Source organism: Electrona antarctica, assembly GCF_951216825.1.
Source record: "Electrona antarctica genome assembly, chromosome: 5".
NCBI classification, from domain to species: domain Eukaryota; kingdom Metazoa; phylum Chordata; class Actinopteri; order Myctophiformes; family Myctophidae; genus Electrona; species Electrona antarctica.
In genome coordinates, this window is record NC_136810.1 from 26,908,716 (window position 1) to 26,922,637 (window position 13,922).

At 41.8% G+C, this 13,922-nt stretch overlaps 1 protein-coding gene across 1 annotated transcript in view; it reads left to right on the forward strand.

The window, feature by feature from the left end:
* Positions 1–13,922, forward strand: part of LOC306922985 (SITS-binding protein) — a 43,684-nt gene that overhangs the window by 1,035 nt on the left and 28,727 nt on the right. The window contains exon 2 of the mRNA XM_079500917.1: positions 1,835–2,006. Within this exon, the coding sequence (XP_079357043.1) occupies positions 1,835–2,006 (172 nt within the window). The remainder of the gene's footprint in view (positions 1–1,834; positions 2,007–13,922) is intronic.

Sequence of the window (13,922 nt, forward strand, 5' to 3'; positions counted from 1 at the left end):
ATCCGTCGGCTATTTTAAACTAGCAGATGTGTGTGTATAGCTTGTAGATCGGATATAAGAAAATAAGATATTAAAAAGAAAAGAAAAGAAAAACATTTCAATGACACAAATCATGTATGTCAACCTGGCAGAACAAAATGAATGTTCAGATGTGGCATGGCAAATATTAAATTGGGGGTCCTTTATTTGTCATGGAAAATATTTGAGAACCTGTACTGCCATAAATATTTCCACTAAAAATGTTTAACCAACGTTTTATGGTGTGATATTTACCTGCTTCACATATTAATCAATATTATTTGATATTTAGGCAGAACAATGTTGCATAAGATTTGTATAGTATTTGATCATTTTGCGTTATTGTAGGCTGATCGAATTACAAGCGTCACAAGTTGTAAAACAAACAAACGTGCATTTTTGCAAATTATGTAAAAAAAACTTTTTGCTTGTGTGACACATTACCAAATGTAGCTGATTTCACCACTTACACTTTTCAGAATTCAGCCATTGGCTCAAGTGCACACGCCTGCCTAGACTATAGACAAATGATTCACCTGAAAACATGGCTTGTCCTTTTTTCCTTTCTTAAACGCACAAACTGTACTTTTCCCAGGCTTAATGTATAGCTGAAAGGTTAATCTGTCCCTATTGGAACATTCCTACTGGGCATAACACCCTGCGTCATGTGGCGTGACTGGACACAGAAAAGCCCAAATCCTGATGACTGCTTGGCACCTGCTCCTGTTGCTGTACAGTAGCCTATAGATGAATCATGAAATAAATAACTTATAGACCAGTCTCTGGCAATGTGCATTGTGCAACCATTCCGTGGAAAACGTGTTGGGGGGAAGTGACAGTTACACAATGTGTAACTGTCACTTCCCCCCAACACGTTTTATCCCTTCTTGCATGTGCACTGCTTTCTAAGTCTAACTTGATATGCCTATAGGCTACTGTACTTTTGACATTGCAATGTCATTGGTTATGCATATACGAAAACAACACAAATAAATCAAATCCAATTTACCCAAATGTCAGTATTATTATTATTATAATAGCTTTCTGGTGAGCTTCTTTTCCCCTTCCTGATTAATACTCAAGTGTAATTCGATGTTTGGGTTGTTGCACTTTTCCCAAAAAGGCCTATGGTGTGTGTGTGTGTGTGTGTGTGTGTGTGTGTGTGTGTGCGTGCGTGCGTGCGTGCGTGCGTGCGTGCGTGCGTGTGCATTGTGCATGCAATGATGCAAAACATGCTTTCTAATTTCTTCCTGCTTCATGCAACCAATCTCATCCTCGTCATTGACACTGTTCCTCCCCAGTCTTCATTCCATCTTTCTCTTCATTACTTACCCTCTGAATAGAGCGTCGCAGTCCCGACCCCTCGAGAGACCCGGAAAAGAATTCCCCGTTCATTTTCCTCATACTGTAGACACATAAACACTTTTTTTGTTGTTTTCCTTCTTAGTTATTATTTGTTTGGTCCAATATTGTGTTTGTTGTCATGATTTGTCACGACTCGAGTTGGCTTCGTAGGACGCTTAAAAGGTCTTTAAATAAATACTTTTTGAAATGTCTATGGGGAAAATGCATATTTCCTGGGCCTGGCGTCGTCATGAAAGGGTCATGAAAGACTGCGACGCTCTATAGCAATTATGTCAGTGATTCTCAAACATTTTCATGTCAAGGACCCCCAAATTGATCTGTATTAGGCTGGGGGCCAGTGGCGTGCACAGACATTTTGAGGGGCAGGTGTAATATTCAGTTATGAGGCTTTTGTTTTGAAATGTTTTGTGTTCGTGCACGCTTGTGCGCGTGTATGTGTGTTTCCCATCAGGACTGTTTCTCCATGGCCAACATGTCATGGTATGGCGGTGCCAGCGTCCTTGGACAAAGCTGGCCAATCAACGACCAGAACACCACCATGCAGCCCTTCATTGTCAGTGACCTGAGAACACACCCCTCCGGCTTTGGCTCTGCCCTCGAACACTACTTTCTCGGCTCATCAGGTAAAGACGAGGTCGACACAGATGATTTTAGAAATACAGAACTATACTATACTAAGCAGTCCACAGTCCTCAGTGGTGCAAGGTTAGCAGCATAGTGTGGCTAGGGAAATGTGATCTGCCGTAGAGTGAATATCAGGGCATGAGGGAAGCCCTATGGATGGTGTTGTGTTCACGTATACTGCCATGTATGCATGTGGCGGACTGGCGGTTGATGTTGGAGAGCAGAACATTGGTCCTCCTTCCACCAGAAACCACTCTCTGGCAAAACGGCACTACTGGACGGGAGAGCTGTCCCTACAAATAGAGTGTAACACAATACAGTCTGCCGTCTCCTGAGCTTATTAATTGAGAGATTAGACTACAAAGGGAAAACAGGGCCACCTTTAGCATCTTAAATTAACTCTTAGGAATACCGGGGTCCGGGGGTAATTGCCTTTTGTTTCTATTAACACAATCAGCGCAGGGATTTCATTCAAAATAGCAGCTCGGGGTGCCGCGCAGATATGGCAGCTTTTACTCTGAAAGCCCCCCCCCCCCCTCTTCCGTTCCGTACAAAAACCGGGAGAAATAATGTTGCTTGCTTACCTCGCTATGATTACGATAAAGTCGCTCGATAATCCCTCGCGTTCATATTTTAAACGAGAGGCATGTTGAAGTCAGAAATGAAGAGCTTAGTATATCCATCTGGTCAAAACCACGGAGAGCTCCCTAGATTAGGAGATACGAGCCTTTCTTTCTGAGCGGTAAACAGGGAAGTGAACGGCAGCGCGCATGCGCAAACAGCAAGGAGTATGGTGCAGAAGGAGAAAAGAAAAAAAGTCAGAATATTTTTCTTTCGTTTGATATCATTGAAAATGCGCTAGGACGTGTGTATACGTCCTCGCAATCCATCGGTTGGATTAGATAGGACGGCTCCACATGTCCTACGGTCTAAATGGGTTAAAAGGGCAGGTTGCTGGAGCCCCGCTGACTCTAATGTCTGCCCCAGGTTATTTTGAGCGTGTTGGATTTTATCCTGGGTGCGGAAGGGGGTGGGCTTGGGGTGGGGATGCCACAAGTAAAGAGCCACCAGCGGATGTAAATGGTTAACATGACTGATGAAGCATGTGTCGTGCTGAGTGTGTGTATGCGCGTGTGTGTGTGCGCGCGTGTGTGTGTGTGTGCACATGTGTTTGTGGTAGTGGGTATTGTATTAACTCTGGGGCTTGGGGCTACCAAGCCAGCAACGTGCGTCATTTGATCAGCTGTTTTTGTGTTTCATTTTTCAGTTTCTTCCCAATGTATATTAATTGCCAATTCCCCAACACCTCGTACGCACGTATCCTCCAATACAGCTGCTTCTTTTCATTTGACATTGAGGAGCCGTGGGGGACAGTAACTGAGTACATTTACTCGAGTACTGAACTTAACTTAACGTACAAATGTGACTTGGTAACATTCACCGGTAATATTTGAAGTATCAATTCAAGTACTGGTATATACTGCGGAGAATAGATACAGAGGAACACGCTATTCCTCCCAGTTCCTCTCCCACCCCTGCTGAACAGGCACAACCTGTAGTGTAGCGACAGAGATAGCCCTGCCCTGCCGGCTTTGCACCCACAAACAGCAGTATTGTGTTCTTTGGAGCGCCCGGCCACTGTGGAGGAATCCACAGGAATCGAACCCCAGTCTCCGTGTTGGTGGGCCAACACTGTTGGTGCAGCTCAGCTCAAGACAAAGCAGTATTCCCATTTAAATCTGTCATTATCGTCCATTCGCTTCCAACGTGTACCATTATGAGTGTGCATGTGTTGGTCTGTCAATGTGTTAAGCATTCTGCACTGGTATTTGTGTATCCTGCTGTGTCTCCGTGTGAGTGTACATGCGTGCATGCGAGCGTATGTGTGTCTGTGCAGAACGGAGGAGCAAAAAGGTTAAAGTGCTAAGCTCTGTCCCAGACAGCTGTACAAGTGGAGATCAGAGAGGGCTGCATGACATCAGAAAGGCCATAATTATCATGTGGTGCAAACAACATGCTTTTATGATTTCACTGACCATTGTTAGCTGTGTCCTCTGTGCACATATTAGGCATGTGCACCCGCACAAGAGCATGCACACACACTGGTACACTGGTATCTTATGTAACACATCATCGGCAGGCTTAACGAAGGGAGTCGCATGACTTAAATCCCCTTCCCACCTTGTGAGAGGACAGTAATAATAATCAGGACCCTGTAAAGCGTCGTTTCTCTGTTTCTCTCCAATTACAATGTCATGTCACCCTGTGATCATGTGTAAGTCATTTGGAGGGGATTTATCCCCCCCCAAAAAATATTCTGCAACAAATGGTTCCATTTTTTGCATTTGCGGCGACCAATTTGGGATGGATTGGAAATTCCGTTTGTGATTTGTGAAATCTTTGGTCAAATTGGCCCCTCCCACTAACTTTGGACGACGATTATGGACGAACGATACTGACTATCAAAATTCATGGTGTTTAAATTGAATAGGTCCAGAGATCATGTGTACCGTTTCTGTGAGATTTGGACAAAATCTGTAGGAGGAGGAGCAAAAAGTGTGTTTTGGAGAAAAATCCTATTCCTATGCCTGGAATCCAGGGAAAGGGAAATTTAGATTTTACGACCTACGGTTCAAGAGTTATAGGCCAAAACGTAAAGTGGGCTGTTATAGTGCCACCATGAGTCCGACCGATGTAATTATATCCTACTATAAATGCGCCACGTCTCTGTGTGTGTGTGTGTGTGTGTGTGTGTGTGTATGTGTGTGTGTGTGTCTGCGTGTGTGTACGGTTGTAATGCACGTAACTCGAGAACCATTTGCCCCACCGACTTCAAATTCGACACACGCGTTCCACACCCCCGCAGGGAGTAAAGTGTGACAATTACTATAGAAAAGAAAAAAGAAAAGAAAGACAATTTTAAGTTACAAATTAGAAGTTAGAACACCTGTTTGAATGTTGCCTGTTCACAGACACACACTGAACCCTAAAGTTTAAAAACATTTAAAAAAAATGATTCCAAACAATGGAATGTAAACAATTTGTATTGCGCTTCAAAAGGTGTTTCAAAGGTGCATTGCCTGAATTATCACATTGTAAAGTTGTTGTACTTTTAAAACTTTTTTACGTTTTAAACTTCTGCATTAGTATAACCTTAACCATTTGTGTTTAGGTTATACTAAGGCTATTCGTAGTATTCATATATAGGTGAAAGTTGGTAGTTGGTACCCCAACTTTCAGCAGCTGTCACAGATTCCCCTAGAGAAACTGATTTTGTGAGATGTGTTACTAGACACCTTTACAAACACAGTGTGAAGAAAGTTATTGCTGAGGAATTTATTCTCAGATTTCTTTCATTTTACCTGACTAAATATATTTTTTTGTTTACCCTGTTACTAAACAAAACACTATAACAATGATTGTTATCAGAATATAGAGCTATTTAACACTTCTTTTAACAAAAACATAACTTACGTACACCAATGTTTAACCTTGTTCTGACATTGGAGCCTACATATTAGCTCCCTAGTCTAGCAGGTAGTGCCACATCAATGTTAGTGGCTGGGGTTTACAGCGGCTATGAAGAGTTTAATTTTACAAGCAACCATAGACATCAGTGAGGTGGCATTACATTCAGCTGCTGTTGGAGAGCAGAGAGGGCAAAAACAATTAGATGACAGTTTGATGCCTGACGTGTTTCTCAAACATTTTCAATGTCAAGGACCCCCAAATTGATATGTATGTGGCTGCGGACGTGGGCCGTCCACACCAAGCACTATAACTATAATTATAGCATTCACCACTGCCATGCACCTGACTCTGAGCCTTGTCTTCAATGACTACTCTGGAGAACCCTGAATTGATATCTAAGAGCGTATTCACTCTGTACAACAGTCAGGATGGTACAGTGTGCAGTCATGCATGTATTCCCATCCAGTGTGCGCATTATCTGAACGCAACTGTTACAGGGGATATGAGGAGCTTGTGACAGATATTGATTAATTAATAGCACTCCTGGGGGTCGTTAGAGAGAGAGAGAGAGCTTGCGGTGCGGTGAGATCAAAGCGTGTCACGACTCTCTTCTTCTACGGCTCTGGATCCTACTTTGGCTTTTTGAAAATAGCCAATCTACAAGCTCACGTTGTGAGCTTGTAGATCTGCTATTTTCAAAACATTTTGAAAAATCTTGAAAAACTGTGGAAAATGTTGAATAATTTTAGCAAGGTAATCAATCACATGCATAGAATGCAGAGATACAGTGTAGTGCTAGGTGCTCACCAGTGATATAAAAAAGTGACAATGGTAAAAAGGTGTCAAACGGGTTCGAAAGGCATAGAAGAAGAGAGACGATCCGGGCACTCAAAGTGAAAAAAGGAAAGCCTTTATTTAATTAAAAGGCAACAGCCAACATGTTTCGACCAACTGGTCTTCATCTGTACATTTGAAACTATAGGATACCGGGATAAACAATGAACATAGCATCTGTTTAAATAACATGTTATCTAAAGAAGTAGTTCATCCCCCCAAAAAATCCTATTTTCTATCAAGAGATTGTTTTGTTCTTGTTGAATTCCTGAGCAAATAATTTGATGACCGGATCATCGGTCAATACTAGGAGACTCAGTTGGAGACTCTCCTTCCGGAGAGACTGCTGGGCATCAAATTATTGGCTTAGGAAAAGGTAGGAAAAGAAAGTCATTTTTGGGGTGTACTACTCCCTTAACATTGTGGTCAAGAACACAAACCATAATGTAACACAAACATGAGTTTGTAGTGAGTGAGTGACCAAGACATGTCCGCATGGTAGCCGACTAGCCGTACGTGTGCAAACAGAGAGTCTGTGCAGCAGTACTGTGCAATGTTGGACTGACATTTGAGAGAGTTGCCAACTGGAGGAGCTTGTCATAGTCCCACCTGTCTTTAACCACACAAGCACACAAGCAGGGCTACTAACAACAGATTAGATATCGCTGAGACCCACATCCCCACATTAAATAACAGGAGTTTAATCCTAAAGCCGCAAGCTGCATTTACACTGCATTTACACGGCTTGAAATCATCAGTGGTGGAAGAAGTACTCTGATTTAGTTAAGTAAAAGCAGCAATAACACAATGGAAAAGTACGTAAGTATTTGTCTATAAGATCTGCAAGCTCACAATGTCACATGATGTGACTCACATCACAAAGTGTTGTGAGCTCGTAGATTGGCTATTTTCGATTAACTGAATTATATAACAGTATATTTTTTTATATTTTTGTATTATATAAATGTATGCTTTAACATAAATTGGCAAAGTAACTAGTAAGTAAAGTTCCACAAATCCTGAACATCCATTGCCCGATTGCCACACACACTCTTGTACGTGCAAAGTTCTTCCCTGGATTCCTTTGATCATCACTCCCTATAGGCCCTGGTCATTTATTCCATATTACATTTTCTGCTATTTTGTGTTTTCTTCAAAGCACGCTTTTTGTGACTACGCCTACAAATTGTGTCCAAAACGTACACATTATATCTGGGGTCATGTGATCAAGATGTACTGTATGAGTAAGATTTTTCAGAACCCATTCCAAGTGCCTTGCAAATTTGCGGGCCCAACATGGCCTGGCGGAGACCTGTGCTGAGAGGACACACTTTTCTATGTATATGGTATCATTTCTGTGTCTCAGAGGAGGGCTGTGGACAGTCCTGCCTACCAATGACATTGGTAATATCAAACAAGATTTCAAACGTTTTATTTATTTTATTAATGCAAGAAAAACGGCATCTATTTCAGCATGCTAACAGGAAAAGGAAAAGGAAGGCTATCGTTTCTAGCTTGGAATCCCCATCGATGATGCCATTGGTAGTCAGGTTTCTGAACAGTCCATAGCCCACCAATGAGACACAGAGCGTGTGGACAGAAAATGGTGCCATCTTACACTGAGCATTATATAACAGGTCATTTCGAGCAAGCAATCTGATTGGTTGAAACAGCTTTCTAGCCGTGTTTAAACCACAATATTGGAACACCTAATCAAAACAAGGAAATACCCTGCTCTGTTCTCTCAGAGCGCAGCAGACTCGGTGGCTAGGCTAGCTAGTTTCTTGGGACATTTGTGGTCGTAGTGGCTACACCTGTCATTAAAAAAATATACTTTTTTAGCGAAAATCTTAGTTTTAACTGTTAATTGCAATATTACACTCAAGGGTGTTTTTTATCGTCATTAATGCACTTCAGTTCTGCTCTGCATTTCGGAACTTGCCCGCATCGCAGGCGTGCATTAATGACAATAAAGAACACCCTCTCGTGTAATATTGCTTAATTTTATTTATTACACTTTTAACACACTAATACTTAACAACACTATCTGTAGGAGCCATTAGTATGGTGAAAGGTGAAAACTCAACAATCAATAACACTATCAACGCTCTTAACACTAACAACAATACTTGACATTATACACTAGCATTACCTAAAACTATCAACTCTAACAACACACATCTGTATAATTGCAAATACTTAACAATAACAATCTTAACACTACCAATATTCTTAGCTATCACAACAGAGTGAGCCCACACACAAATACGGTTTCTTCAGAAACCATATTTTCCAGTTGTCAATCATGTTCAGCGATTGTATCTTTGCGTCTGGGGTTCTGACCTCAACAGCCAAAAAGAGCTGAGCTCGTAAGACGCATCCAGCGCTCACGTCTATAAAATTGCAAAAACAGTGACATCATCCCCAGCTCTTTTACTCAAATATAATTAGCCCAATTTTCCATTGCTCGGTTTGTATTGCAGGTATTGTGTAAATCATAGGCTTCAGACGTCTTCGTGCTGATACGTCCTAAATAATGTTACCGTCGGACGTGGAAACCCTGTATGTCCCAAACGGTTACTTTTCAGGAAATGGAAAGAAAAACCAATGTGTTCCAATGGAGCCAAAGTAGTTGTTATTTACTCACAAGCTCCTGTTTATACAGTTGGAGGCCATCGATATTGTCCTTTTCTTTTTGCTGAGGTTTGCGTGATCTGCGCAAAAGGACAGTTAACCCATTCTGGGCGGGAACCCCTTTTGGTGTTTTAAACATTGTTATAATTTAGCTATTGAAAAATAGCAGATCTACAAGCTCATAGCGCGCCACCGAGTGGCGCGCTACGAGCTTGTAGGTCTGCTATTTTTGAAAAATCGTGAAAATATTTATTTCAGAAAACTGAAGGATTTAGAAGGATTTTTTTAAATGTTGAGGTCAGACCTAAATGGGTCAAATGATAAGGGACAATATCGGTGGCACCCAACTGTACTTGTCATTGGTTCAGGAGGCCTATTTATGAAACCACAGACAGACTTGACACTTTCACTTTCAGATTTCTTCAAATTCCCGTAGCAAAAATAGCAGATCTACAAGCTCACAAGGCATCGCTATTGACAGTGGTTCCCAAAGTGGTGTCCGGGGACCCCCAGGGGTCCTTGAGGGAGTTCCAGGGGGTCCCCAGCGAAATGATAGTTTGGAGAGTGTACAAATGGAACTAAATAAATTTGGTTCCATTTGTACACTCTAAGAGTTAAATTAACATTGATTTTACAACATAAATTGGAGTCCCAGAGATAGAAATGCCATTAAATGGGGGTCTGTAGATTAATATGCATGTCAAACTGGGGGTCCTTGAAATTAAAACGTTTGAGAATCAACTGCTAGAGCCGGAAAAATCTTCTCTTATGGGGGTCCCTGGCATATATTTTCAAATAGGGGTCCGCGGGCTAATTAGAGTCAATTTGGGGGTCCTTGACATGAAAAGGTTTGGGAACCACTGCGCTATGAGACTCCTTGTGAGCTTGTAGATCGGCTAAATTCACAACAATTGCTTACGTACAGTATATGACGTACTGTCCAAGAAAACGTTTGTAGTATTAAGACAGATGACTTGGCTCTCCTGGAAGTTTCCCCAACTCATCATTACAAATAAGAGCTTGGAAAGAGCCTGGGCCTTGGTTGTTTTTATAGCGAGCTGTTGTAATAAGTGATAGTGTGATGAGCTATTCGATTGAGATCATCTAGCTGTCTCACGTTCCGTCTGGGTCCAAGAAAAGACATTTATTCACCATCTGTTGATATCTACTCCGTCTGACTACTTTTAGATTTTCATCGCTGTCGGACAGAAACCTCCTATCTCCCATATTCTAACATTTTGTGGGTTTTTTGGTAACCCTATTTGATCACACTACAGCGTCGCACAAACGCATCAGAAGAAGCAGATCACGTCGAGCTTGTAGATTTGCTACTTTTGATGAATTTGAATCCTCAAAAGTATAACAATTTAAGTTTTTTGACATGGGTCCAAATGCGTCCAAATGCGTCTGGCGGGTTTCCACCCGCCAGGCGATTTGTAAAGCTAGCGTCAAGAGATTAGCGGGTTGAAATTAATTGTGGAAGACGCATCAGAGCTGAGATCAGCTGCTTTGGGAGGACAATGTAGGACATCCACACACACTTATAGACTTATAGTGTATAGTACCGTATAGTGCTATACTTGTGAGGACATCAACACCAACAGCTACAAGCTCATTGATTGATTGAATACATTATTAGTCAGAAATGTCCTTGGGACTTGTTTACATTGTGGCCCTATGTATTCAATTCATCAACATACTGTAGCATACAAAATGTACACAATAATAGGCCTATAAGTCATCAACAAATACAAACACAAAGGCAACATTTGTAGATTGACAATATTTCTGTGTGTAACATCAGCGCTTAACAAAGTATAAAATGTGGAAAACTCTAACCTCAACCCCTAAGCCTCTAAATGCAATTACCCTTATATCCCAACCTGAATCTCCTCCTAAATGTAAATAAATCATTATTTAACCATTTTTTTTTATATCCCACGATTTGGTAACCCAGTTTTCACCCCTGTGTCAATTATCTAATGTGATCCTGAGCTCTACACACCCTCCGCCAACCCAGTCCCCATATATGGGGGACATGGGGAGAGCAACGGACTTGAACTCATGCTTCCTTCATGCCTGAGTGTCCAAGTTTCTCCTTTTACACCTGACAGGGGGGAGTTTCCCTGGTTGGACGTAGCGGGTGGAAGGAACACGTTATTCCAACCAGTTCCTTTCCCCTCCATCAGGCGCCCCGGCTGGCCAGGGGGAGGCAGTTTAGAGACCAGTATTATTGCATGTTTTTTGTGAGGGTACCTACCCTAGGGGACACGGGGAGAACATGCAAACTCCACACAGAAAGGCCCTTTCGCCAACCGAAATGACGCGGAGGAGGAAACATTATTTAACCTTTTAACAACAATTTCTCAAATAATGTCTATTCAAATTCTACAATATTTGTGAGGATATTTTTTGTATAGTAATACATTACAAACACACACACATACGTACGCACGCACGCACGCACACACACACACACACACACACACACACACACACACACACACACACACACACACACACACACACACACACACACACACACACACATTTCTGGCTACAACCTTAGGACTAGGTAGTCTCTCCCGTCTACCCGCCCCCCTTTTCTGTCCATCTTAATCTGTCTCTCTTCACCATAATTTGCTCTTTATTTCTCTTTATCTGTCTCCCCCTCTTTTCTTATTTCTGTCTCCGACTCAATCTTTCCATTTGTGGAGCCCAAGGAAAAGATTCTTTACCTCTCCCCGGTGGTTGCTTGGTTTGTTGTTCGTCAGTAACAAAGTACATTTACTTGTTTTTGAGTATCTGTGCCTTTACTTTTAACTCTAAACTCTAAACTAAAAATACATACAAATTATAGTGAAAGAAAGTAGCAGCTCTTGAAAATGTCTGGAAAATGTTAGATTTTCAGTAGCCTAACTTGTCATTTTCCCTAAAATATTCTACTTTTTAATGGGTATTTTTGAATACTTAAAGGACCACTTCACCACTTTTCAATCTATCTTCATATAATTGGTCTTCACTGATGATATGAATAAAATGCCACATTTTCTTCCACTCGGTCTGTGTCTCATGAGAGGGCTGTGGGCAGTTCAGAAACCCGTCCACCAGTGACATCATCGATGGGGAATCCAAGCTAATAGAAATTGCAGGCGTTCTATTCCTGAAAGTTGTAATGTGAAAATGGAAGCCATCGTTCTCACGATAATACAAATCTAAATATTGTAAAAGAAATGTTTTAAAATTGTTTAAAAAAATAATTGTAATAAGTGTGGGTCATGACTGAAAGAATAAGGTCGCGAATACAAGCGGCCGAAATGAGTGGCTGGCATCTCCCTTAGAGTTAGGGTGAGAAGTTCAGTCACACGAGAGAGACTCGGAGTAGAGTCGCTGCTTCTTCGCCTGGAAAGGAGCCAGCTTAGGTGGTTCGGGCATCTAGTTAGGATGCCTCTCGGGTGTCTCCCTAGGGAGGTCCTCGAGGCACGTCCCACTGGGAGCAGACCCCGGGCAGACCAAGGCGCAGTTGGAGGAAACACATCGACTCACTTGCCTTGGAATGTCTCGGATCCCCCAGGAGGAAGTCACTAATGTTGCTCTGGAGAGGGAAGTCTGGAACACTCTGGTGGAGCTGTTGCCCCCGCAACCCGACTACGGATAAGCGACTGAAGATGGATGGATGGATAATGATGTCACTGGTGACAGGTTTCTCTGAACAGCCCACAGCCCTCCTATGAGACACAGACTGTAGATGTTTTTGTGGTCCTTTAAGTATTTAAAAAAAGCATGTACTTTTGAATATAATTGACCCAAGTACTGAGGTTGTATTGTTGCAGGTGGGACCCGCCAAGCACAACACAGTCATTTGGACAGTTAGTTATTCAACTGTTACTGTCAGCCTGGTCTCTCTTTGATGCTCTCAGCTGATCTCTCTCTGAAAATGGTGCACACCATCACAGTGTTGAATTTGACAGCAAATTTTATATTTTAGTCATAGTCTTTTGAATAAAACTTAATTTAGTTTTAGTCACATTTTAGTCATCTGAAATGTTTACTTTTAGTCTAGTTTTAGTTGACTAAATATCATAAGTCTTTAGTCGACTAACTCTATACAGTTGTAATTATAGTGCCTTGCCGGCGTCGTAATAGCACTTGGTTGCATGCTGGAAATAGCTGATCTACAAGCTCACAACACGTCACCACGTATTGCAACGGAACGCGTTGTGAGCTTATAGATCTGCTATTTTCAGCATGCAATCAAACATAAAATGACTTGTCTTTTAGTTCTACTGGATCTCTTCTCCATTAGTCTCTCCCTAACATTTTAGTCAATATTCTATTTGTTGACGAAATTATCTCAGTTTTAGACATCATAGCTTAGTTTTTATTTAGTTTCCGTCAGTGAAAAAAGGTAGTCGACAAACATTTGTCGTCATAGTTTTAGTCGACGAAATAAACACTGGTCTGGTAGACCTACAGTACTTGCAGTAATTATGATTTCCACTGCACTACATGTCAAAGACAAATTATTATTGCACCCCTGCAAATTAATAAAACGTGCAGATCTGCAGACACAGTTGAGTGCTTCAGTATTTTATTTGGGTAGTCTCTTTTGAAGCGCCCAGGTAATTTCCTTTTTAATATACAAATTATTGTACCTTTTGACTGCACCACACAGTGCTGTCGCTACGTATACGCGCAATACGCACTGCGTGTAGGGCAACACGCCGAGGGGGGCAACAAAATGTGCCAAAAAAGTCGACCCTCATAATATATTTTTTTCTGCGGCTCCGACGCATAATAAGGAGCAGCTGTTTGTGCGTCCTCACAAATGGCAAAAATAGCCGATCTGAAAGAGGAAATGCAGTGCTCTCGTCGGGAGGAGGGCAGCACAAATATCCTACGAGTAGGGCAACCAAACGGTCAGCTACGTCCCTGGCACTACATTTCTAGGAAGGAGAAAAAAGTGAGTTCCCGGT